Source organism: Mus caroli, unplaced genomic scaffold (assembly GCF_978045245.1).
Source record: "Mus caroli unplaced genomic scaffold, Mus_caroli_1 scaffold_4, whole genome shotgun sequence".
Classification (NCBI taxonomy): Eukaryota; Metazoa; Chordata; class Mammalia; order Rodentia; family Muridae; genus Mus; species Mus caroli.
Genome location: NW_028227259.1, coordinates 106834684 through 106861112, shown reverse-complemented (window position 1 = coordinate 106861112; position 26429 = coordinate 106834684). Strand labels below are relative to the sequence as shown.

The 26429-nt window shown below is 41.6% G+C and overlaps 1 protein-coding gene across 3 annotated transcripts in view; it reads right to left on the bottom strand.

The window, feature by feature from the left end:
• Nucleotides 1–26429, bottom strand: part of Arhgap24 (Rho GTPase activating protein 24) — a 420204-nt gene that overhangs the window by 237371 nt on the left and 156404 nt on the right. For 2 of the 3 annotated variants that reach the window (XM_029477119.2, XM_021162468.3), the window contains one exon: nucleotides 235–322. In XM_029477119.2, coding sequence (XP_029332979.1) covers nucleotides 235–322 — 88 coding nt within the window. Of the gene's footprint in view, nucleotides 1–234; nucleotides 323–840; nucleotides 922–26429 lie in introns of those variants that run through there. The other variant, XM_021162469.3, reaches the window with a different exon arrangement.

Below are 26429 nucleotides of genomic sequence, written 5' to 3'. Positions count from 1 at the left end.
CAACTGAATCATTCTGCAGCCGTGTGTGTGTGTGTGTGTGTGTGTGTGTGTGTGTGTGTGTACACACATCCTCTTGTATAGATGTGGGACCATTGCCTGTGTGGATGATAGCCAAATAAATGCTTGCCCTCTCAATTTTCAGCCAGAATCAACGATTAAAACCAGTCTGACACATTTTCACTTGCCTCGACACAGAACAGCAAGAATGTAATCAAAACAGAAAATTTATCTTACCTGGAACTACTTCGAAAAGGAACTTTCCTGGGTTTTCTTCATTACACGGATGCTCAATGACTTTATTTCCATGCAGAAAAATAGTCCCCTGCAAACACAAATGCCCCAAACATCAACATAGCAGCAAAAACACATAGCAGCAGCACTGAGCATCTGAATTGCTGGGTGTCTGCAACCCGGTAAGCAGTCATGTATTCCAAACACCCTCATGTTTATGGCAATCAAATTCCATAAGCCAGAGTTATATTCATTTACCTTTAGTACATATTTTTGAGTAGCTCATGTGCATTAGACAACATCTGGGATCATTTTATGTATCAATTTATGATGTGGATGGTGTGCCATCAAATTTATGGAGCATTCTACCAACACTGTAATATTCAATGGTTAGACTAATCTAAAGCAGTCAGTATTATTTTCCTCCAGTTCATGGTTGTAAAAATTAAAGTGACACGTTTAAAGAAACTTAGTAAAATTTCAAATTGTCCTCCTCTTGTGCCACAGTTGCTTATGTGAGCCCAAGATCAGAAATGTAATACACATGCAGTGTTTGGGGGAGTTAGGTCATGTTGGCCATTAGGAGAGTGAGTGAAGTTGTAGTTTTACCTCTTCTCTCTGCCTTCCACCACAGGGAGACACAGTGAGAAGATGCTGGCTCCCTGAAGGTGACCTTTACAGCATCCAGAACTGCGAACCAATAGATTTCTGTTCATTATAAATTCCCCAGTCTCAGGCATTCCCCAGTCTCAGGCATTCTGTTATGGTACATAACCATTCTGTTATGGCAAAAACAGACTGAGATTTTTGATTGTCCCTTCTGTTAGGTTTTTCTCTCTTTGGTGGATCATTCCTACCAGTTTAGACACATATAAATGCCCATTCCACTTTTTAAACTTGTTCTGAATAACTTTTTCCGTATTACATCCTATTTTCTCTTTATCTAGATGCCAGTACTGAATCATTTATTCATATAAACCTTCATCACCCTGTCTTTGCACCAGTGGTTCAGGATAGGAGACTCATCGAGAGCTACATCCTCGACAGTGTTCAGTCCTCAGTGAAACTTCAATCTATAGGCAACTGTTTCTTTTCTTTTTCTTTCTTTTGTTTTGTCTTGTCGAAACAGGGTCTCGCCATGTAGCTTTGACTGTCCTAGAACTCACTAAGCAGACCAGGCTGGCCTTGAACTCAAAGATTCACCTGTCTCTGCCTCCCAAGTGCTGGGATTAAAGGTGTGTACCACGACATTGAGCTCTGACCACTGGTTCTTGAAGCACTTTTTTTTTTTCTGTTCTGGTTTTCTTCAGGATTTTCCCTTGCATCTCTGTTATTTGAGTCTCATTTGCTGACTTTAGTTTCCCTTGCAGCATTAGAATTTTTCATATATTTGTCTAATGAGTCCATCTCTTCTGGCAATTCTTTATCTGATAGCTCACATTCCTCCACACCCATGACGTCAATAACCAACTACGAGCCCTTTAATATCAGTTTATCTATAATAACTGTTCTCCCTCTTAGACTACAAATCTGAGAGCTTATTTGGCATTTCTAATCGTGTATTTCAAAGGTATTTTAAACTCAATTAAATTAAGTTAAAATTAAAATGCAATTTAATTTAGTCCTCAGCGTGAGTTCCGTATCTGAATGTCATGCAGCATCCTTCACTACCTTGCACACGACAGCTATGGAAATGCTTGTTTATATTCTGCCCCTGTTTGCTGCTGGCCCACTCTGCTTTGTGCCAGTAAGTACCACCTTTAATGCCAATGCCCCACACCTTCATTGGGATCTGTACAATGCTTTTAGCATCTTTCAATCTAGTATCAACACAATCTGAGTATCCTTTAGGAACACACGTTTAACCCCTCCTTTCCTACATAAAGTAGCTTGTGGCTTTCATTTGTTCCAGAATGAAGACCTCCATGACTATGTCCCACCCATTTCTCTAAGCTACATTTCTGTGGGTTTCCTATGATCTAGGTAATGGCTTTTCTATAAATCCTATTATGTTCCCACCACACTAAGATAGTATCTCCCAGGTCATTTGATAGACACAACATATATTTATATTGATTGATTCTCAATTTACCACTGGTGCCCAGCATGGCACCAGCATAGAATTAAAACACAGTAAGCACACTGTTGAGTAAATGTATACCCTTGGTGTAGTGAAGCCGGATTCTGGCTGGAGAGATGGCTTGGGGGTTATGGGTGTGCATTGTTCTTGGAGAGGATATATGTTTGCTTCCTAGCACCCCTTCCAAAGCAGCTTACAATTGCCTATAGCTCCCAATGCAAGGGATCCTGCTCAGAGAGCCTCTGCAGACTCCTGTAATGCGTGCAAGGCCACCACCCATGGACACACATAACTAAAATAAATAAATTATAATTTAAAAGTCATATTCAAAAATACACTGGACTCGAAAGCCCAGGATTCTATCCTCTGTGTTATATATATCATCTACTTCTCTCAGGTAATACTTAGTCCAAGTGGTCTTTTACTTGAGCCTAGTTCTATATAGTTTGGCACAGAAAATTACAGTCATCCCTGAGTTCCCTCCTGGGCTTGTATTGAATGACAATGGTTAGTTCTGGTCTTTAAAGTTTCACATCTCCCAGAGAATTATGAAGGGCTGTATTCCTCTCTGATTTCAGCTCCGTTAGTTTCATTAACCCTCATAATATTTCCTGATGCCTTATTTGTCTCATAAACCTCATTTGCGAATGATGTCATTGACTTCTTGCTGGGATCACGAATTGCAATGCATCCAGAATACAAGGGTCCATATTTTCTCTGTCAGGGCTCTATACCTTAGCATGATGTTCAACCTGCTGCACCACAAGCTTCAGTGGTCTAAAAGGAAAAAGAGGCTCAGATGCAGGAAGAGGGTGTAACAATTCCGATGGTTGAGAATATGTGGCAATAATCACATGCTAAAAACTATCATATTCAGATTGCAATTATATTTATGTTTATCTCCAATAGGTATAACATTTTCATATAGTATCTATACTGGCTGGTTTTGTGTGTCAACTTGGCACAAGCTGGAGTTATCACAGAGAAAGGAGCCTGCCTTAAGGAAATGCCTCCATGAGATCCAGCTGTAAGGCATTTTCTCAACTAGTAATCATGGATGGGAGGGCCCATTGTAGATGGCACCATCTCTAGGATGGTAGTACTGGCTTCTATAAGAAAGCAAGCTGAGCAAGCCAGGGGAGGCAAGTCAGTAAGTAACGTCCCTCCAAGGCCTCTGCATCAGCTCCTGCTTCCTGACCTGCTTGAGTTCCACTCCTGACTTCCTTCGGTGATCAACAGCAATGTGGAAGTGTAAGCTGAATAAACCCTTTCCTCCCCAACTTGCTTCTTGGTCATGGTGCTTGTGCGGGAATAGAAACCCCTACTAAGTAGAATCACTGCAACTTCAAAATTCAACGTGGTAAACACCATCTTTCATAGTTTGGCAGCTTAGTGTTGGCAAAAGAAAAAGAATTGAGAGAAATACGCTGGCACTTTTGACTTCAGCTTAACTTGCTATTAAAATGAAATCTCATCTCTAGTTAATATCAGACCTGGGAGCCAAAGCCACAAGAGATCAGAGTAAGGTTAGATGTTATTGAAAATAGACATAGGGATTTTTCCTTTGGAATTTAGTCTGGGGAAAAAAGTCAGGTGGGGGGTTGGGGGGCAGACAGTGCTCCAGGCCAGGAATATGGTAGAGAGCAGAGAGCCACTTACTGTCTCAGGCGGGTGCCTGGGTACTGGGCTTCTGAACTCACTCAACCTTACAATTTATAGTAAAGGTTCATGCTTGCTTGAATTAGTATTTAATTGAATTTTTAAAAAATCTATGCAGAGCTTAGCCTCGAAGAGATTTGAAGTGCCAGGATGGGGTGGGGGTGGGGGTGGGGGATACTCAGGGGGCCCCCACCTGCTGGCAGGAGAAGGGAAGGGGAAAATTTGGGAAGAGGGCATTGAGGGGGATGTGAAATGAATAAGTAAGTAAGTAGATAAACAAGTAAATAAATAAAATTTTAAAAACACTGAGATGTGTTGCCTGTTTTTGCTGTTGTGCAAGAGGACTTGAATAATGGCCTCCCAAAGATAGCAGTGCCTGATCCCTAGACCCTGGAAGGGTTAATTCATCAGAAGAGAGCTCATGTCTCTAGCTGCATAGGTAACAGAAGATGGCCTAGTTGGCCATCATTGGGAAGAGAGGCCCCGTGGTCTTGCAAACTTTATATGCCCCAGTACAGGGGAATGCCAGGGCCAAGAAGTAGGAGTGGGTGGGAAGGGGAGCAGGGTGGGGTGGAGGATATAGGGGACCTTTGGGATAGCATTTGAAATGTAAATGAAGAAAATATCTAATAAAAAATGCTAAAAGAAGAGAGCCTCTGCAGATGGAATCAAATTAAGTATTCCAATAAGAGATTATCCTAGACTGTTTGAGTGAGCCCAGATCCTAATCACAGGGTCTTTAAAATAGAGAAGCAATTCACAGAGATGTGATACACAGATACCAGGGGCCTCATGAAATCTGAGCTAGACAAAACTAACAGCCACCTGCCAGGGACACAGAGAGTCCCCAAAAGCTTGGGGTAAGGGTTCACTATCCTCCTAGAATCTTTCTGAGCTCATCCCCGCTAGCCCTTGTTTTCCAACTTCTTGACCTAAAACTGGGAGAGAGTGCACAGTTTTGTTTAAGCAAGCCACAGCTTCAGGGAAAGACAGAGAAATAATCTCCCAATGACCCCCTAGGAGGAATTTACAAACCTCTGAGGTTTCAAAGAAGCCCAATTTTCAAGTTGGCAAAGAATACCTAACTTTACATTACCCCTTTTGTTTTGGAGAAAATCCATAGTGCGAAAGGCATTCAGAGAGATGGCAGCCTGGGGAAATCCCTCTTCATACAGTCCTCTCCTCGCACCAGGATGCAATTGTCCCACCGGCATCATTTCAGACCCCCCAGAGCACAGGGTGGAAAGTCCTTGGCCTGTTTACCAGTCCTTATTTGGAGAGGAGTACAGTCAACTTCTGACCCTTCTCAGTCCACTGCTAGGCACTACCTTGCACACAACCATTTTACAGCATTTGTTATTTCTCATAGGAGAAGAAACGTCAGCTGTTCAGAAGACAGGAAGAACCAAATAGTGGCTTAGTAGGCTCTCTCTCTCTCTCTCTCTCTCTCTCTCTCTCTCTCTCTGTGTGTGTGTGTGTGTGTGTGTGTGTGTGTGTGTGTGTGTGTATGTTATACATAACAATAATAATCACAGAAGTGGAACAGAGAAAAAGTTTTAAGGAAGAAGGACTGGGAATGGTGCGAATACCACTTTCGTCAACGGAATCTCAAATATTTTATTTGGAAAGTCAAAATTTGAAATATAGCATATGATATAAGAAAAAGAAGAGGAGGAAGGGAAGAAAGTGGAGGGGGGAGGGAGGAGGGGAAGAGGCTGTGGCTGCCTTGGGAATTTATGTCTCAGAATGAAACAAAACAGAGAGGGAAAGTGTCACCGTAGTAGAATATTTATCAGGGGAAAACTCTTAAGACCCTAGAGTAAGAAATCCAATAAGCCATCATCAATGGACCAGAAAATTTATGGCAAAATAGCCTCCACTTAAGGCTTATTTTAATTAAAACCTCTGCACGCTTAAAAATTTCTTCGAAAAGACCTAGAACTAACCTTGAGAGAAACTGTCTCACAGGTAAATCTAGCACCAAAATAACTGAAGACACAGACTGCGGTGATCCTAAAGGTTTAACAGCTGAGTATTTCTGGAATTCTTCAGTGACATCCCATACATTTTTATACTAAAATGGGAAGCAGAGAGTGGGAGAGAACAAAGCCACCACAGGAAGGAATTGTCTCAGGGCTAGATAACAAGGTGCTTTCACATAGAGTGTCTTTCTAAGAAAACCATTCAATGTCAACTTGGGAAACAACTGTCACCTTGAAGCTATTTTAACATTCTATCTGTTTACCAATGAAACCCCAAAGGTGGGGGAAAGCCCACAGAAATAGTAACACTCTTGTGCTATACGAGTGCCTTACTATTCTTTAGTTTGTTACTCCAGAATTCCTAGTTAGCAAGAATATTACTTTTTAAAAATGTAAAATATAAAAACATAAAAATTGAACTTGTTATGTCCAAAACTGTTCCCATTAATTCACAGAGTTAAGGATGTAGCGTGAGGGCTTTGTTACTCTGGACAAGCAGCCCCCAGTGCTTGGGAACAGAGAACCTAGTGGCTATACCAGCTTGTAACACACAAAAATATGGTATTTGAGTGCAGAATGGAATTGGGTATAGATGGTAGACTTTGTTTTACTTATTCCTGTACTTCTTGGCAGAACAAATAAATAAAAGGACCTCAGATTCCCTTATTCTTCTCAGTTACCAAAGTATCTTCAATGCAATACCAGAAACTGAAGGTTGCGGTTCAATAGTCAAACATTTCACATCTCAGAAATCGTTTTCAACTCACAGATGTCCTGACAGAATAGCATAGGATTTGATATGTGAGTTTCTCATGTCTGCCCCAAGCTATTCAAATGTTACTGTTTTCTTTTTCTAATTTAACCATGTGCTAAAGTATGTGTGTGTGTATATGTGTGTTTGTATGTTTGTGTGTAGGTATAGATATAGATATAGATATAGATATAGATATAGATATAGATATAGATATAGATATAGATATAGATATAGATATAGATATAGATATAGATATAGATATAGGTATGTAGGTAGGTAGGTAGATAGGCAGACAGACAGATAGATAGCTATAGCATAAGGATTTTGTAACTATAGATAGGCAGACCCCTGGACTTAGGAGCTGAGAATGTATTGGATATAGCAGCTTAAACTCATGCAGAAATATGATATCTAAGTATTTGTACAAAATAGAATTGAGTAGAGATGCAGACTTCTTTTTACTTAAAGTAGTAAAGAGCCACATCACTTCTAAATACTCATCCTTCCCGGGCCCCAAGCATGTAACAGGAGGCAGTGTGCCATCTTATTAAAATCTCCTTTCATTTAGCTGCCATTAACATTAACATTCCAATCTCCCCACTTCTCAGCCACACGGAATAGAAAGCCTTTCCTAGCACTCCTCTGATAGCTGCTGCTTTTGTTTGCAGCACCGTGTATGAAACCCAGGGCCTTGCTTGTGCCAGGCAGTCCACTGAGCTATGTTGCCAGGCCCTTGGCTGCTGTTTAAGCATCCATTCATTTTCTATCTTAGTGTTGTAACATGACAGAGCCAGAATTTCCATCCATCACTTCTTGAGGTCAGTCAACACTTTAAGAGCTGAAGATGTAGCCGTGGAGAAAGTATATCCTTGCTGTCATTCATGCTGCTAACATTCTGATTAGAAAAACATACACAGATCCCTATATATGTAAATGCGTTTAAAATCACAAATGGATCATTAATCATTAATTGGTGTAATCAATTAAGATGAGGTGTCTAGTTTGGAAGTATCCAGGTACACGCTTTAGAACCACTGGCCAGGAAAGTCCTCTATCAGTTGACAGCTTTGCTGAGACCTCAGTGCTGTGATCTGCCTGCCCACATGAGATGCAAAAGAGGATGGCAGATGGCAATGTTAGGGGGCAGGGGGCTGGGTGAGGGGGTCCCCTTCACCTGGATTTTATCCTGAGTGCAGTGAGAAGCTTTAGGGGGGTTTTGAGCCTTGGCTCACAAGACTTGTGTTTTTCAGAGAAAGCAGCATTGAATTGATAACAGACAATGTCTATAGGAGGGATGGAGGTAGAAACAGGAGCTCCTGTGAGTCTTGTGTACAGGAGATTAGTAGCCTTGAAGCTGAGGAAAAGAGGAGTTAGCTGCAGCATGTTAAGGAGAAGGGAGAGGGAAGATAGCTTAGCTCTGAGGCTTGGAGAGAGAGGAGGAAAGGCTAATGCGCAGAACAGAACTGTGTGAAGCACAGAACACTGGTGATCCCACACACTGCGATAGGGAAGAGGGGGAGGGGGAAACTGAGGGGAAAGGAAGAAGTTGGCTAAGGACACACCTCAAATGCATCCTCCACATGCAGGGAAACAGTAAATGGAGTTGGATGTATGAGCGCCAACCCTCAAACAGAGATGAAGGCTGGAAACCGAGTTTGGAAACTCATCAAACCACGAGTTATATTTAAAGCATAATTGAAGTAAACTAAGGAGATGTGGGGAGATAACGTGGCAGCTACAGACAAGATGGCCAGAAGATGCTTCCAGCTAGAGAATCTGCAGCAGACATGGGACCCTAAAGAAGGCTGCGGGATTGGGGGAGATGCGAGAGGATGGAGGGAAGCCACAGAAGCCTAAAACCCAAGATGGAAAGCACTATGAAATGGTCACCCAGTTTGATAACGTTGCATGGTCAAGTGAGCACGTTATCAGGGAACTAGCAAAGAGATTTGGGCAGAAGCAATCCAGAGGTCAGCTTTCCAATAGTCTCACTGCAGCGGCAGAGACTAAGTGATCTAATTCCACAGGCTGCAGCAACATCCGTGGGAATGAGCAGAGACAGTCACTCCAGATGACTTTAAATGTTCTGATGTGGGCTGGATAGACGGCCTGGAGGTTAAGAGCACTAGCTGTTCTTCCAAAGGGCCCAGGTTCAAGTCCCAGCACCCACAAGGCAGCTCACAACTGTCTGTCTGTAGTTCCAGTTCCACGAGATACAACTCCCTCACACAGACATACATGGAGGCAGAACACCAATATAAATAAAATAAATAATCTGTTAAAAATGTTCTGATATAACAGGAGTCAGATTAACAGATTAGTCACCAAAAGATGTGGGGACCAAGGCATTTGTGTCTCCTTTTGTTTTAGAAAGGCATAAGGTACACTACATTTATATAATGTTTAGAATATTGCTAGAAAGGAGAAACAATAAATAAATCTCAAAATTAATTTTGACAAGTTCTTTTCAACATATTTTCTCTAGGGTGTGTGTGTGTGTGGGGGGGTTGCTATTACATCACTTTCCAGCATGTGAGGATCTGGTTCTAGGCTTGTTATTCTATTCTGTCTCTCTCTTTGTCTATTCCTGAACCCCCTCTGTGTGTGTGTGTCTATTCCTGAAACCACCCCCCCTCTGTTCCCGAACTCCTCTCTCTCTCTTTGTCTATGCCTGAACCCCTCTCTGTATGTTTGTTCTACTGCATCTTATCCTTTCCTAAAACAAAAGGACACACAGATGCTTTGGTCCCCACCTCCATTAGCAACCAGCTTATTGATCTGACTCCTGGTAGATCAGAACTTTTAAAGTCATCTATACTATATAAAGTCATGCTATGCAATATTGATTATTGTACCTTCATATTTGATCATACAGATCTCCTTGTTATACTCATTATAAATAGTCCATGTACTTAACCCATTGCATTTCCTGACAGAGTTAGAAACTGCTTGTAAAACATATCTCCAAATTACTCTCTTGAGATATCAATTGGCCCTATCTTAAGTCCACAAACATTCCTTCTTACACTACTAACCTTGCAGTTGTGCACGGTGGCACACCTTCTGCCATCCCAGTAATCAGGAAGACAAGGCAGGAGGACTGTAAATTCAGGGCCAGCCTGAGCTACATGGCTAGCCTCTGTTTCAAAAGCAGCTACTAAATTAGAATCTTTGTTAGATTGGCTTCCAACACATAAACATGATATATTCCTCCATTAAGTTAGGATTCATAATTCATAACAGAAATTAAAATTAGGGTATTTTGTACATATACATGAATATTTACAATTATATATATATTATATATATGCTTTGTATATTTTGATGCTTTGTGGAAATGTTTGAAATGAAGGTTTGGACTGCTTACTGCTAGTATATGTGAATGTATATTGCTTTGATATGTAATGTTTTCTCGAGATCAATAATTTGTAAAATATTTTAAGAATACATATTAAATCTAATGGCAGCTATGAGTATTCCTTTCATATCTTAACAACTCCCTCATTTACCTGATGTGTACTGATAAAGAGTCATTGATAAAATAGTGAATTGAAGCAATGGTCACAAATACTCCTAACTCTGTTTTAAAGAGAATTGCTTTAAGGGTCCTTGGTTGCGATGCTAGCCAGAATATTAATGTATTATTATTATCTTCAGAGTCCTTCTACTCATATGAGGCCTCAATAATAATTGTTTTGTTTATACTTTAGCATCATGAAGGCATGCTATGTTTTACGAAACAAGCTCTTTTGTTCTCGCAGAAATAATCATGTTTTCACTTACAATGTGTTATCATGGCAACAGTTAATTTCTAAATCTTAGCTATTTCATTTCGGCCTATGTGTATTGACAGACTTTTGGGTACCTTTGTATTTAGGAGAGATCGTGAGGCTGAGCTCTGATCAATACTATCCCAGCAGAGCCTGAGCCTCTACACTCAGCTCTAGATCTGCTTTGGCCATTATCCCGATCTTGTCCCACTGTATTTGCTTGGCAAAAGGTGCTCTCAGGTCATAAATCCATAAACTACCTTACATCAGATGAAAGTTTCTGTGTTTGAACATCTAAAAGTGTGTGTGTGCTTCAGTCTTTAGAAAGATTTCTAGCCACAGATTTACAGATGAATGGAGATTATTATAAATTTATGAAAGCTCTTAAATGTCCAGCCACATATAACACTGTAATGAGTACTACCTGAATTCTTTAACGATGACAATCCATCATTACTGATGAGAGAATTTGAGCCCTAGAATGTTGTGCTGTGTAAGGACATCACAGACAGGGCTGTCTCACTCATGTATGGCTGACAGTTAGGAAAGTACCAGGAAAGCAGAAAGGAGGAAATAAAGGTTATTGCAGGGGATGAATAAAGCCATTTAATCTTCCAGTGGGCTTCATTATCTGTGAAGTAAGGATAATTAGAATACAGTGCGTAGTTAACTAACACAGGGTGATTTGGAGATTATACCAAATAAGGCGTATGGAAATTGTAAAGCGTAAGACACTATGGAACAGATTATTGTGTCTTCTCTGTCTCCCACTAAAGCTCATTTTTGACCAGTGATCATAGATAGTGGAACTTAAATTGGTTTTCCTAGGTGAGCTGAGCTCTCTTTTATTGGAAGTACTCAAAAGACCTGAAAAGCCACTGGCAGTGGTAGAAGGAAAACTCTCACTGTAGGTGCTATCAGCTTCTAGTCTCCTAACCTAAAACCAGGACAATGCAAGCCAGTGGGAAAGTAAGTGTATCCACACTCCTTAGAGTGTGTCAGGAGACTGAGAGGTGGGTGAGGGGGTGGGCGTGAGGATGGGATGAGCCAGCTTGATGTCCCCACTTCTTAGTGCATATGTGACTTCACCAACGGTATTATACATGGTTTTGCTTCTATTTTGTCATTAATAAAACTGACTGAAAGGAAGAATGAAGAGAAGGAAGGAAGGAAGGAAGGAAGGAAGGAAGGAAGGAAGGAAGGAAGAAGGGAGGGGGAGAGGAGGGGAGGGAGGGAAGGAAGGCAGGCAGGGAAGGGGTAATGAGAGAGAGAGGGAGGGAGGAAGGAAGAAAGGAAGGAAGAAAAAAGAAAGAAAAAGAAAGAAAGAAAGAAGAAAGAAAGAAAGAAAGAAAGAAAGAAAGAAAGAAAGGAAGGAAGGAAGGAAGGAAGGAAGGAAGGAAGGAAGGAAGAAAGAGAGAGGAACAAAGGAAGGAAGGAAGGAAGGAAGGAAGGAAGGAAGAAAGAGAGAGGAACAAAGGAAGGAAGGAAGGAAGGAAGGAAGGAAGGAAGGAAGAAAGAGAGAGGAACGAACGAAGGAAGGAAGGAAGGAAGGAAGGAAGGAAGGAAGGAAGGAAGGAAGGAAGGAAGGAAGGAAGGAAGAGAAAGAAAGAAAGACAGGCAAAGAAGGCAGGAGGGAGGGAGGAAGGAAAACATACCAAGCTTTAAATAAAACAATAGTGTAAACATTTAGCATGGTGCTTGATACATAGTTAGGGATTTGTAAACAGCTGTCCTCATAACAGTTTCTCCCACCTATGGCTGGTATTTACCAGGTACAGATCAAACCTTTAGCATCTAGCATCCCAAACCACCATGCATGACCTTGATGTGTACTTCTGATCTAATATTACTGTCCATGTTAGGTATGTTGACCAGAGACGTGCATCGTTCCTCAGGTAGCGTGGCCTGAAGAGTAAGTGAGGCCTAAGCACAGTGCTGTTTGATGTCTGCACGTTTTCAGGGTCAGTGCAGGAAAGTTTCTTTAGTGAAACTGGAATGAAATGAAAGCCAGCAAGCAAGCAAGCCAGCAACAGTCTCCTCAGCAGCCCCAGACCGTCACACGCCTACCAGCCACAGGGAGGTGGGGAGCAGAAAAGAGATGCCAGCTATGTCCTTTCTGTTCTACAAGAGAAACAGAATTAAGAGGGAGTTCATGGCCTAAAGTGGATTGAGCTCCGCAGTCACCCTGGGCTCCCTTACATTCTAGGTAGAGGCTACCAGTCCACTGCGCCCCAGTGTCTGGGGACCTGACTTGGGATGGAAGAGCTTCTACCTGGCACAGTTGTCTGAGGCACAGAAGTCTTTCCTTTCTTTCAATGAATTCTGCTTTTAATCAAAAAAATAAAAACCCTGTAGGGGGACTGTTCCTTGCTATTGCCTATATGTCTATCCAGTACTTTCTGGGCATCTAAAATATGAATTTACTATCTAGTTAAACTTGATGGTTGTCACCACCATGGAAGTATTAATAAAGAATCTTATTCTAAACTTTTGCCCAACATCATGAAAATGAGGAATAAAATCTGTAACAGTTCCTAGACTCTCAGCAAGTCTGAACACTAAATACTAAACACTAAATTCTAAATAAATACTAAATACTAAATAAATACTAAATACTAAATACTAAATAATACTAAATACTAAATACTAAATACTAAATACTAAATACTAAATACTAAATACTAAATACTAAATACTAAATACTAAATACTAAATACTAAATACTAAATACTAAATACTAAATACTAAATACTAAATACTAAAAACAGACCATCTTGCTTGGGAGCTCTAGCTACCCAGACGCAGTATTGAAAAAAATATTATAGTGGAGTATAGTGGTGATATCAAAAGGAAAGAAATTAAAACACCATTTATTTATTTATTTATTTAGACAATATTTTCAGAAGTACACTGTACTGAAGGATATGAATTTCATTAGAACATGTTTGGTATCTAGTAAAAAAAAAAAAACATTCTTGCTCTTTTGTTAAACTGCATTGACAATCATTGTCTTCCCCAGAAAATAGTGATTTAACAATGGGACTCTGTAGAAAGTTCTTTATAATGAAAGGTCGTTTTCAGTATGAAAGGTAAAGTTTTGTGTCGGAGGTGTTTGTTGACTAGAAGTTTTCTCTAAGTCTTCAACAATTTTTACTTGGTAATGAAACAACTCCTCTGGGTAACTGTCTTTAGGTGAGCCAGCAGATACAGTCGGGCAGGCCTGGGAGCCACCAGCAGGAGGAGGTATCTGTGTCAGGCTGATTCCTATCTGCAGAGCCCATAACCTGAGAGCCAGAGTGGACTTTGAAGTTGCTGAGTCCTCCAGACTCTGAGGCATTGCCAGGAGGGAGGAAGCTGCGGTTCTTGAGGAAATTCAAGCTCAGACCCTCTCTTGCCTTCCTGTCACGCAGCTTGACTGGCTGTCAGAGATCCCTGTACCCAATCCCAACACTGCCTGGGCATATACTCTTGCTCTTGACATCTCTGAGGACAGACAGACATGTGCTTGTATTATCCTAGCTTCTTCTCTATTATCTTTTAAGTTTCCATACAGGTATATAAATGTATTTTGTGTGTTGGACATGTTACCCCCACTCAGACCCTTATCCTCCCCCTTCCTCTCCCTTCCCCTTCCTACTATAATATAACGTCATGCAGCAATTACAAACTTTAAAGTAAGATGAAGAAATTAACATGAAGCTCTCCAACTCCTCATTCCCCCCAAACCTTAGAGTTCTCAGAACTCGGCCTTGTAAACAATAATGACGGAACATTCTGTTCTCTCTGACAATCCGTTTGGCAAGTGTTTAGTTCCTGTCACTTTCCCCACCACACCTTGGTTTCTGTTCATCTTTTCGTGGCCTCCATTCGAAAGTGGTCCTAGAAAAATGATTGTACCACTGCTACCTGTGTGCTTCAGTTTACAGATAGGAAATTTGATGCTAATAATTTTTAACTCCTTCTCATGAATCTACTTTAAACTTGAACTTGAGGAAGAAATGGGCTTATTGATAAATATAGGCTGTCAGCCACTGAAGATCTATTGATATATAGGCTGTCAGCCACTAAAGGTTCATTGATATATAGGCTATTGGCCTCTGTAGGTTTATTGCTGTATAGGCTGACAGCTACAATAGTGGGAAAGACTATAAAGTACAGTGCTAGAGATGTTAAATAATCCGTGTAAAATACACGAATTAATAAAATAACAATAATAATAAATAAAATAATAAAATAAATAATAAATAAAAACAATAAACAAATAATAAATAATAAATAATAAAATAATTTGTGTAAAAATACACAAATTAACTAACAATTGTTAATAAATAACCCAGCTGTTCTTCACCAATGAATGGGTAAGTGAAGTATGGTACAATTTCTTGTCAATACAAAGGGCGGCACTAATGATTGAATTTAATGGAAGAAGCCAGACTCAAAGCTACATGCATGCTGAATTCACACAACATTTTTTAAAACAAAAACACAAGTGAGGGGAGAGGAAACACAACAGCTGTGATAGAATCTACAAATAGAAGAGGGGCTGGCAGAAAGAAGGCAGGGGCCATCTGAAGGGTGGCATGGAGTGGTGGGAATTAATTATACAGCTAAAGATGAATTATACCTCAACAGACCAGACTTTTAAAATTGCAGTGTTGTTGATCCACCGTCACTACTGGGAAGCACTGCAGCCTATTCATGTAACTGTACCAACATCCTGGCCATCCATGAGCTGCTTACCTGCTTATAAATTGTGGGACATTAGCCCTCCCCATTCTAAGAAGGACCAGGGACCTCTCTGAGACTCATTTTATTTTATAAGAGCACCAATCTTCTTCCTTCACAAGTACTTTGCCCTCATCATCAAATTACCTCCCAGTACCCCCCAGTTCCTAATCCTGTGATCTGAGGGTTAAGAATTCAGCAAATGCTTTTGCGGGGAGCACTCTTATGGAGTCTATGGTAGAGGAATACCCACTGAAGGCAACCTAGTGGAAGTAAAATAACCCTCCATATTTTCCTGGCTGAAGATCCTCCTCCAACCATACTGCCTACTCGAGTACCCAGAATCCTCTGCACACACCACTCCAGCTACACTCATCAACTCTATGCCTATAAATTTATTTGTATATTTCTTACAATGATAATTCGCAGTGCTTGAGTTGATCTTTATTCCCATCTAAGTTATAGGCTCAACCATGAGGACTATGCAATTATGTGTTTTTGTAAATGTTTCTGTAATACTTATCAAACTCGTACAGAAAAAAAAAAGAAACGTACCTGTGTCTTTCACATGTCAGGCAGTCAAGAGTCTGTGTGGAATGAGTGGTTGAATAAATCAATGGAAAACGAGAACGGATGGATTTCTTCTGTGACTGTGGCATTTCTGACCAGGCTACTTGTATTAAATTATGTTTTACTCACTGCCTTGGTTGAGTTTGTCTTTAAGTCAGTGGAAGATCAAGTTCCTCTCTTGTCAACAACGGCTCAGAGATCTCAGTCCTAACCTCGGTAGGACTTAGTGTCCTCTTTTCCAGGCTTTCTCCTCCAACCTTCCTTGTGCTACCTTCTTGTCACGATTTTTCTCATGGATAAGACCACAGGGCATGTCTCAGACCTCATTCCTGTCAGCTCTGAACTGTGCTTTCTCTGTTTCCCTCCCTCTACCCCAAATAAAGGTTTCACTTCCCTTGCCCTTATGCCCCATGCCCATCTAGCCTATGCCAAGGCTTTACTGCCCCACTCCCATGTTCCCCATGCCAAGACTTCACTGATCCACGCATCTGCCACATACCAATCTGCCCAACACCAAGGCTTCACTGATTGCCCTATCTACCCCATGCCAAGGCTTTACTGCCCCTGCATCGTCCCCACACCAAGGTTTCACTGATTCCCACCCACCCCCATCTGTCCCACACCAAGAACAGTCCTTTCCATAACACTTTGCATCATATCATATACTTTTGGGGCTTAAAAGTGGCCTTGCAAGAGCTCCGGGGTACTGGTTAGTTCATAATGTTGTTCCACCTAGCTGCATATGTATCAAAAGATGGCCTAGTCGGCCATCACTGGAAAGAGAGGCCCATTGGACTTGCAAACTTTATATGCCCCAGTACAGGGGAATGCCAGGGCCAAAAAGTGGGAATGGGTGGGTAGGGGAGTGGGGGGGGAGGGTATGGGGGATTTTTGGGATAGCATTGGAAATGTAATTGAGGAAAATACATAACAAAAAAATTCAAAAAAAAGTGGCCTTGCAAGATCATTTACAACAAGCTAAAATTTCAGTTTATCTTCTCACAGACTGGAAATGAAGCTGACTAGGCAGGAGATTGTAGAAACCAGAAAGACAACATATTATATGAAACCCAAGTCACATCAAAGTCAGCAACTATCAACATTTTCCCAGTAAAGAAAGCTGAGGTGAGAGGGAAGCAGAAACCGGCCTGAGTAGGACCACAGGCCTCATCCGGCTGGATCAGCGCCGGGGTAGCGGGAGCGCAGGGTTGCCTGACACCCGCCAGCTACCCACGACCCCCGCAGCAGGATTTTGGGACTGCTGGTGAGTGGAACACAGCTTCTGCTCCAGTCCAATCACGCGGGACCTGAGACTGCTCTGGTTGGGGAGAGAGAAATCCGGCCCACACAGGGCCACAAGCCTCTTCCGGTCAGAAAAGCACCTGAGCAGCTGGGGCGCAGGGTCTGCTGACACTCGCCAACTGCCCACAACACCCGCCACAGGATCTTAAGACTTCTGGTGAGGGGAGCACAGCTTCTGCTCCAATCCAATTGCGCAGGACCTGAGACTGCATTAGTTAGGGAAGCAGAAACCAGCCTGAGTAGGGCCGCAGGCCTCACCCGGCCGGATCAGCGCCAGGGTAGCGGGAGCGCAGGGTTGCCTGACACCCGCCAGCTACCCACGACCCCCGCCGCAGGATTTTGGGACTGCTGGTGAGTGGAACACAGCTTCTGCTCCAGTCCAATTGCGCGGGACCTGAGACTGCTCTGGTTGGGGAGAGAGAAATCCGGCCCACACAGGGCCACAACCCTCTTCCGGTCAGAAAAGCACCTGAGCAGCTGGGGCGCAGGGTCTGCTGACACTCGCCAACTGCCCACAACACCCGCCACAGGATCTTAAGACTTCTGGTGAGGGGAGCACAGCTTCTGCTCCAATCCAATTGCGCGGGACCTGAGACTGCATTAGTTAGGGAAGCAGAAACCGGCCTGAGTAGGACCACAGGCCTCATCCGGCTGGATCAGCGCCGGGGTAGCGGGAGCGCAGGGTTGCCTGACACCCGCCAGCTACCCACGACCCCCGCCGCAGGATTTTGGGACTGCTGGTGAGTGGAACACAGCTTCTGCTCCAATCCAATTGCGCGGGACCTGAGACTGCATTAGTTAGGGAAGCAGAAACCGGCCTGAGTAGGACCACAGGCCTCATCCGGCTGGATCAGCGCCGGGGTAGCGGGAGCGCAGGGTTGCCTGACACCCGCCAGCTACCCACGACCCCCGCCGCAGGATTTTGGGACTGCTGGTGAGTGGAACACAGCTTCTGCTCCAGTCCAATCACGCGGGACCTGAGACTGCTCTGGTTGGGGAGAGAGAAATCCGGCCCACACAGGGCCACAAGCCTCTTCCGGTCAGAAAAGCACCTGAGCAGCTGGGGCGCAGGGTCTGCTGACACTCGCCAACTGCCCACAACACCCGCCACAGGATCTTAAGACTTCTGGTGAGGGGAGCACAGCTTCTGCTCCAATCCAATTGCGCGGGACCTGAGACTGCATTAGTTAGGGAAGCAGAAACCAGCCTGAGTAGGGCCACAGGCCTCACCCGGCCGGATCAGCGCCAGGGTAGCGGGAGCGCAGGGTTGCCTGACACCCGCCAGCTACCCACGACCCCCGCCGCAGGATTTTGGGACTGCTGGTGAGTGGAACACAGCTTCTGCTCCAATCTTTAAATAGTGACAACGATAACAACTAACCCCAGAGATTACCAGATGGCGAAAGGTAAACGTAATAATCTTACTAACAGAAACCAAGACCACTCACCATCATCAGAACCCAGCACCCCCACTTCACCCAGTCCAGGGCACCCCAACACACCGGAAAAGCTAGACACGGATTTAAAAGCATATCTCCTGATGATGATAGAGGACTTCAAGAAGGACGTTAATAACACACTTAAAGAAATGCAGGAGAACACTGCTAAAAAGGAAGAAGACAATAAAGAGGAAGCACAAAAATCCCTTAAAGAATTGCAGGAGAACACTGCTAAAGAGTTACAAATCCTTAAAGAAAAACATGATAACATAATCAAACAGGTAGAAGTCCTTACAGAAAAACAGGAAAACACATCCAAACAGATGATGGAAATGAACAAAACCATACTAGACCTAAAAAGGGAAGTAGACACAATAAAGAAAACCCAAAATGAGGCAACACTGGAGATAGAAACCCTAGGAAAGAAATCTGGAACCATAGATGCAAGCATCAGCAACAGAATACAAGAGATGGAAGAGAGAATCTCAGGTGCAGAAGATTCCATAGAGAACATCGGCACAACAATCAAGGAAAATGGAAAATGCAAAAAGATCCTAACTCAAAACATCCAAGAAATACAGGACATAATGAGAAGACCAAACCTACGGATAATAGGAGTGGATGAGAATGAAGATTTTCAACTCAAAGGACCAGCAAACATCTTCAACAAAATTATAGAAGAAAACTTCCCAAATCTAAAGAAAGAGATGCCCATGAACATACAAGAAGCCTACAGAACTCCAAATAGACTGGATCAGAAAAGAAATACCTCCCGACACATAATAATCAGAGCAACAAATGCTCTAAATAAAGATAGAATACTAAAAGCAGTAAGAGAAAAAGGCCAAGTAACATATAAAGGCAAGCCTATCAGAATTACACCAGATTTTTCACCAGAGACTATGAAAGCCAGAAGATCCTGGACAGATGTTATACAGACACTAAAAGAACACAAATTCCAGCCCAGGCTACTATACCCAGCCAAACTCTCAATTAACATAGATGGAGAAACCAAAGTATTCCACGACAAAACCAAATTCACACATTATCTCTCCACGAATCCAGCCCTTCAAAGGATAATAACAGAAAAAAACCAATACAAGGACAGGAACCACGCCCTAGAAACAACAAGAAGGTAATCCCTCAACAAACCTAAAAGAAGACAGCCACAAGAACAAAATGCCAACTTTAACATCAAAAATAACAGGAAACACCAATTTCTTTTCCTTAATATCTCTTAATATCAATGGACTCAACTCCCCGATAAAAAGACATAGACTAACAAACTGGCTACACAAACAAGACCCAACATTTTGCTGCTTACAGGAAACTCATCCCAGAGAAAAGGATAGACACTACCTCAGAATGAAAGGCTGGAAAACAATTCTCCAAGCAAATGGCATGAAGAAACAAGCTGGAGTAGCCATTCTAATATCTGATAAGATTGACTTCCAACCCAAAGTCATTAAAAAAGACAGGGAGGGACACTTCATACTCATCAAAGGTAAAATCCTCCAAGAGGAACTATCAATCCTGAATATCTATGCTCCAAATACAAAGGCAGCCACATTCATTAAAGAAACTTTAGTAAATCTCAAAGCACACATTGCACCTCATACAATAATAGTGGGAGACTTCAACACACCACTTTCACCAATGGACAGATCATGGAAACAGAAACTAAACAGGGACACAGTGAAACTAATAGAAATTATGAATCAAATGGATCTGGCAGATATCTACAGAACATTCTATCCTAAAACAAAAGGATATACCTTCTTCTCAGCACCTCATGGTACCTTCTCCAAAATTGACCACATAATTGGTCACAAAACAGGCCTCAACAGATATAAAAATATTGAAATTGTCCCATGCATCCTATCAGATCACCATGGACTAAGGCTGATCTTCAATAACAAAATAAATAATAGAAAGCCAACCTTCACGTGGAAACTGAACAACACTCTTCTCAATGATACCTTGGTCAAGGAAGGAATAAAGAAAGAAATTAAGGACTTTTTAGAGTTCAATGAAAATGAAGCCACAACATACCCAAACTTATGGGACGCAATGAAAGCATTTTTAAGAGGAAAACTCATAGCTCTGAGTGCCTCCAAAAGGAAACTAGAGAGAGCACACATTAGCAGCTTGACAACACACCTAAAAGCACTAGAACAAAAGGAAGCAAATTCACCCAAGAGGAGTAGACGGCAGGAAATAATCAAACTCAGGGGTGAAATCAACCAAGTAGAAACAAGAAAAACTATTCAAAGAATCAACCAATCAAGGAGCTGGTTCTTTGAGAATATCAACAAGATAGATAAACCCTTAGCCAGACTCACTAGAGGGCACAGGGAAAGCATCCTAATTAACAAAATCAGAAATGAAAAAGGAGACATAACAACAGATCCTGAAGACATCCAAAACACCATCAGATCCTTCTACCAAAGGCTATACTCAACAAAACTGGAGAACCTGGATGAAATGGAGAAGTTCCTAGACAGATACCAGGTACCAAAGTTGAATCAAGATCAGGTTAATGATCTAAACAGCCCTATATCCCCCAAAGAAATAGAAGCAGTCATTAATAGTCTCCCAACTAAAAAAAGCCCAGGACCAGATGGGTTTAGTGCAGAGTTCTATCAGACCTTCAAAGAAGATCTAATCCCAGTTCTTCACAAACTATTCCACAAAATAGAAACAGAAGGTACTCTACCCAACTCATTCTATGAAGCCACAATTACTCTGATACCTAAACCACAAAAAGACCCAACAAAGATAGAAAACTTCAGACCAATATCCCTTATGAATATTGATGCAAAAATCCTCAATAAAGTTCTTGCTAACCGAATCCAAGAACACATCAAAACAATCATCCATCCTGACCAAGTAGGTTTCATCCCAGGGATGCAGGGATGGTTCAATATACGGAAATCCATCAACGTAATCCAGTATATAAACAAACTCAAAGATAAAAACCACATGGTCATCTCCTTAGATGCGGAAAAAGCATTTGACAAGATCCAACACCCATTCATGATAAAAGTCTTGGAAAGATCAGGAATTCAAGGCCCATACCTAAACATGATAAAAGCAATCTACAGCAAACCAGTAGCCAACATCAAAGTAAATGGTGAGAAGCTTGAAGCAATCCCTCTAAAATCAGGGACTAGACAAGGCTGTCCACTTTCTCCATACCTATTCAACATTGTACTTGAAGTCCTAGCCAGAGCAATTCGACAACAAAAGGAGATCAAAGGGATACAAATTGGAAAAGATGAAGTCAAAATATCACTTTTTGCAGACGATATGATAGTATATATAAGTGACCCTAAAAATTCCACCAGAGAACTCCTAAGCCTGATAAACAGCTTCGGTGAAGTAGCTGGATATAAAATTAACTCAAACAAATCAATGGCCTTTCTCTACACAAAGAATAAACAGGCTGAGAAAGAAATTAGGGAAACAACACCCTTCTCAATAGTCACAAATAATATAAAATATCTTGGCGTGACTCTAACTAAGGAAGTGAAAGATCTGTATAATAAAAACTTCAAGTCTCTGAAGAAAGAAATTATAGAAGATCTCAGAAGATGGAAAGATCTCCCATGCTCATGGATTGGCAGGATCAACATTGTAAAAATGGCTATCTTGCCAAAAGCAATCTACAGATTCAATGCAATCCCCATCAAAATTCCAAATCAATTCTTCAACGAATTAGAAAGTGCAATCTGCAAATTCATCTGGAATAACAAAAAACCTAGGATAGCAAAAACTCTTCTCAAGGATAAAAGAACCTCTGGTGGAATCACCATGCCGGACCTAAAGCTCTACTACAGAGCAATTGTGATAAAAACTGCATGGTACTGGTATAGTGACAGACAAATAGACCAATGGAATAGAATTGAAGACCCAGAAATGAACCCACACACCTATGGTCACGTGATCTTCGACAAGGGAGCTAAAAACATCCAGTGGAAGAAAGACAGCATTTTCAACAAATGGTGCTGGCACAACTGGTTGTTAACATGTAGAAGAATGCGAATCGATCCATTCCTATCTCCTTGTACTAAGGTCAAGTCTAAGTGGATCAAGGAACTTCACATAAAACCAGAGACACTGAAACTTATAGAGGAGAAAGTGGGGAAAAGCCTTGAAGATATGGGCACAGGGGAAAAATTCCTGAATAGAACAGTAATGGCTTGTGCTGTAAGATCGAGAATTGACAAGTGGGACCTCATGAAACTACAAAGCTTCTGCAAGGCTAAAGACACCATCAATAAGACAAAAAAACCACCAACAGATTGGGAAAGGATCTTCACCTATCCTAAATCAGATAAGGGACTAATATCCAATATATATAAAGAACTCAAGAAGGTGGACTCCAGAAAGTCAAATAACCCCATTAAAAAATGGGGCTCAGAACTGAACAAAGAATTCTCACCTGAGGAATACCGAATGGCAGAGAAGCACCTGAAAAAATGTTCAACATCCTTAATCATCAGGGAAATGCAAATCAAAACAACCCTGAGATTCCACCTCACACCATTCAGAATGGCTAAGATCAAAAATTCAGGTGACAGCAGATGCTGGCGAGGATGTGGAGAAAGAGGAACACTCCTCCATTGTTGGTGGGATTGCAAGCTTGTACAACCACTCTGGAAATCAGTCTGGCGGTTCCTCAGAAAATTGGACATAGTACTACCGGAGGATCCAGCAATACCTCTCCTGGGCATATATCCAGAAGATGTCCCAACCGGTAAGAAGGACACATGCTCCACTATGTTCATAGCAGCCCTATTTATAATAGCCAGAAGCTGGAAAGAACCCAGATGTCCCTCAACAGAGGAATGGATACAGAAATTATGGTACATTTACACAATGGAGTACTACTCAGCTATTAAAAAGAATGAATTTATGAAATTCCTAGCCAAATGGATGGACCTGGAGGGCATCATCTTGAGTGAAGTAACACAATCACAAAAGAACTCACACAATATGTATTCATTGATAAGTGGATATTAGCCCAAAACTTAGGATACCCAAGATATAAGATACAATTTGCTAAACGCATGAAACTCAAGAAGAATGAAGACCAAAGTGTGGACACTGTGCACCTTCTTAGAATTGGGAACAAAACACCCAGGGAAGGAGCTCAGAGACAAAGTTCGTAGCTGTGATGAAAGGATGGTCCATTTAGAGACTGCTGTATCCAGGGATCCGTCCCATAATCAGCTTCTAAACGCTGACACCATTGCATACACTAGCAAGATCTTGCTGAAAGGACCCAAATATAGCTGTCTCTTGTGAGACGATGCCGGGGCCTAGCAAACACAGGAGTGGATGTTCACAGTCAGCTATTGGACGTATCACAGGGCTCCCAATGGAGAAGCTAGAGAAAGTACCCAAGGAGCTAAAGGGATCTGCAACCCTATTGTTGGAACAACATGATGTACTAACCGGAACCCTGGAGCTCTTGTCTCTAGCTGCATATGTATCGAAAGATGGCCTAGTCGGCCATCAATGGAAAGAGAGGCCCATTGGACTTGCAAACTTTATATGCCCCAATATAGGGGAAAGCCAGGGCCAAAAGAATGGGAATGGGTGGGTAGGGAAGTGGGGGGCGCTATGGGGGACTTTTGGGATAGTATTGGAAATGTAATTGAGGAAATTATGTAATAAAAATATTAAAAAAAAAAAAAAAAAAAAAAGAAAGCTGAGGTGAAATGTTCTAAGCTTAGTGCAACTGAGGTCACATATTAAAAATGCATCTAAGTGTTCATAGTTCAGCCACACCTGGTGCAAACAACCTCAGTTACAGGAGCTCAAAATTCCTAAGAAACAAAGACATTTTCAGGAAAGTTTGACAATCTGTGGTTAAAAAATAATAACTAAGTTAAAGCAAGACTATTTTATTGAGTACTTTCTCTTATAACCATTGAAAATCTGGAAAATACTAATACAAACTAACAGATACAGAAAGAATTCTGTTATTATGCATTTAAAACTATCTTCCATTCACAGGGTATTAATGTTATAAGACCTAAGTGACAGGGGCATGTGGTCCCTGTGGTAATGACTTTGAAATGACCACTGAAGCAGGTGAGATCCTCTCTGACTTTGTGAAACTTCATCGGTTTACATCTGTTTTCATTGACGTAAGACGAGCTAAGAGTTAAGAAAAAAAAAACTGTCTATCTTCCTCATTTTCTTCTGCCTCTTTTATAAAACTAAAGCATACTTCTTGGTTTCAGTCCCCCCCACCCCCCACTTTATTTTCTCTGTATACTCCCCACAAGAGTTATCTTACATAGAGATGCATTATTATTACTGCACATATGCGTTAAAATCAAACAAAGCCAAGAATATGTCCCATGTTGAGTGGAGTTGAGTTGAGAATATCTCATCAGGGGTGAGTGAATTATGTCCCCAGGACCAATGAACTTCTTAGACAGTTTGCTTTAGGCTAAAACACTGAGTCAAAACTTTAGCTTTTTGTCCTCTCAGATGTGATCACACTGCAGATGCTTTTGCCGCTCAGCATTCAGAAAATTTTATTAAATCCATTTGCCATGTGTTTCCATTCAGGCAAAGCCTCCATTCTCTACGAATACGTAAAGTACACACATGTCTGTCTACCGACCTCGCTGTCATTCAGCCTTTAGTTTGTACTAATTGAGAGCTCACTGGTTTCTTGAGCCTCTGTCGGGACAACCCAAGTAATTCCCAGTCCTAATCAGGAGATTGTAATCAGTGTCCAACCAGAGAATTTCTGAATTAAGAGTGAAGATTTTCCATTCCTAACAGCTTGTTTCAAATTCATGCTTTGTTGATAATATTTAGTTTACAGTAAGGTGCAGTCATGCAAAAGAAAAAAAATGAAGCTTTTTGAAAAGTATAAGGGTATCCAATCAAGAGAGGTTGTCACTAACAATCAGACAAAGACTATAACGGGTGACTAATGTAGTCGTAAAAAAAAGGAAGTATTTAGGTCTGGTGTGGCCATAAGAAGGAACAAAAGACCTGATGAAGGCTGAGGTTACAGTCTGTGGCTATTATTTCCCTATGAAACTTCAAGAATCCTCTAACTATACTGACAGGCTAATTAGAAAGCCCCCCAAGTGAGTGACTTAATTATTACAATGGAATACTTCTTCCTATTCAAAATACACTTAATACATTCTTGGGGCGGGGAATCTTCAAGAAATAAATAGTGTACGTTATATTGTCACAAGACCACAAAACCTTAGAATAATTTAAAGAAGTCTTTTATTTGGATTTTGCCCATTGGAAGAAATGCTGTAGAAGGGAAAATCCTCATGGGGGGTCCCCAAAAGCAATGAGAATTAACTTTGATCTTTCCAGCAATGGTAGTGTATTAAAAATTAGCATACACACTAGTTCTACTTCACATCAAACAGGGATACATAGAGGAACTCTACAAAAATTCCCACTTCCAGCTTGGACTTCCATCCTTAAGCTGTGGTTCGCCTCTGCCTACATGTCTGCTGACAGCCTTGATTCAATTGGACATGGCTGGAGTTGAGCTGCCTGTTCTTTACCAGTCTCTCACCTCTGAATCCTACCTGCCCTCTGGTTATGTCTGACTCTGGGTGGCAGCTTCATCCTTCAGGGAACACAGCCGAAATTCTTGACTTCCTTCATTTCTTTATTTTTCTTCCCTCCCCTCCCCTCCCCTCCCCTCCCCTCCCCTCCCCTCCCCTCCCCTCCCCTCCCCTCCCCTCCCCTCCCCTCTTCTCTTCTTTTCTTTTTTTGTGCCATTTTAAACAAAATGAAATATAATTACATAATTTCCTCCTCCTTCCAACCTCAGTCATGTTCCTTCCCCCTTGAAATCTCTCAAATTCTTGGCCTCTTTTTAATTATTGTATAAGCACACACACACAAACACACACG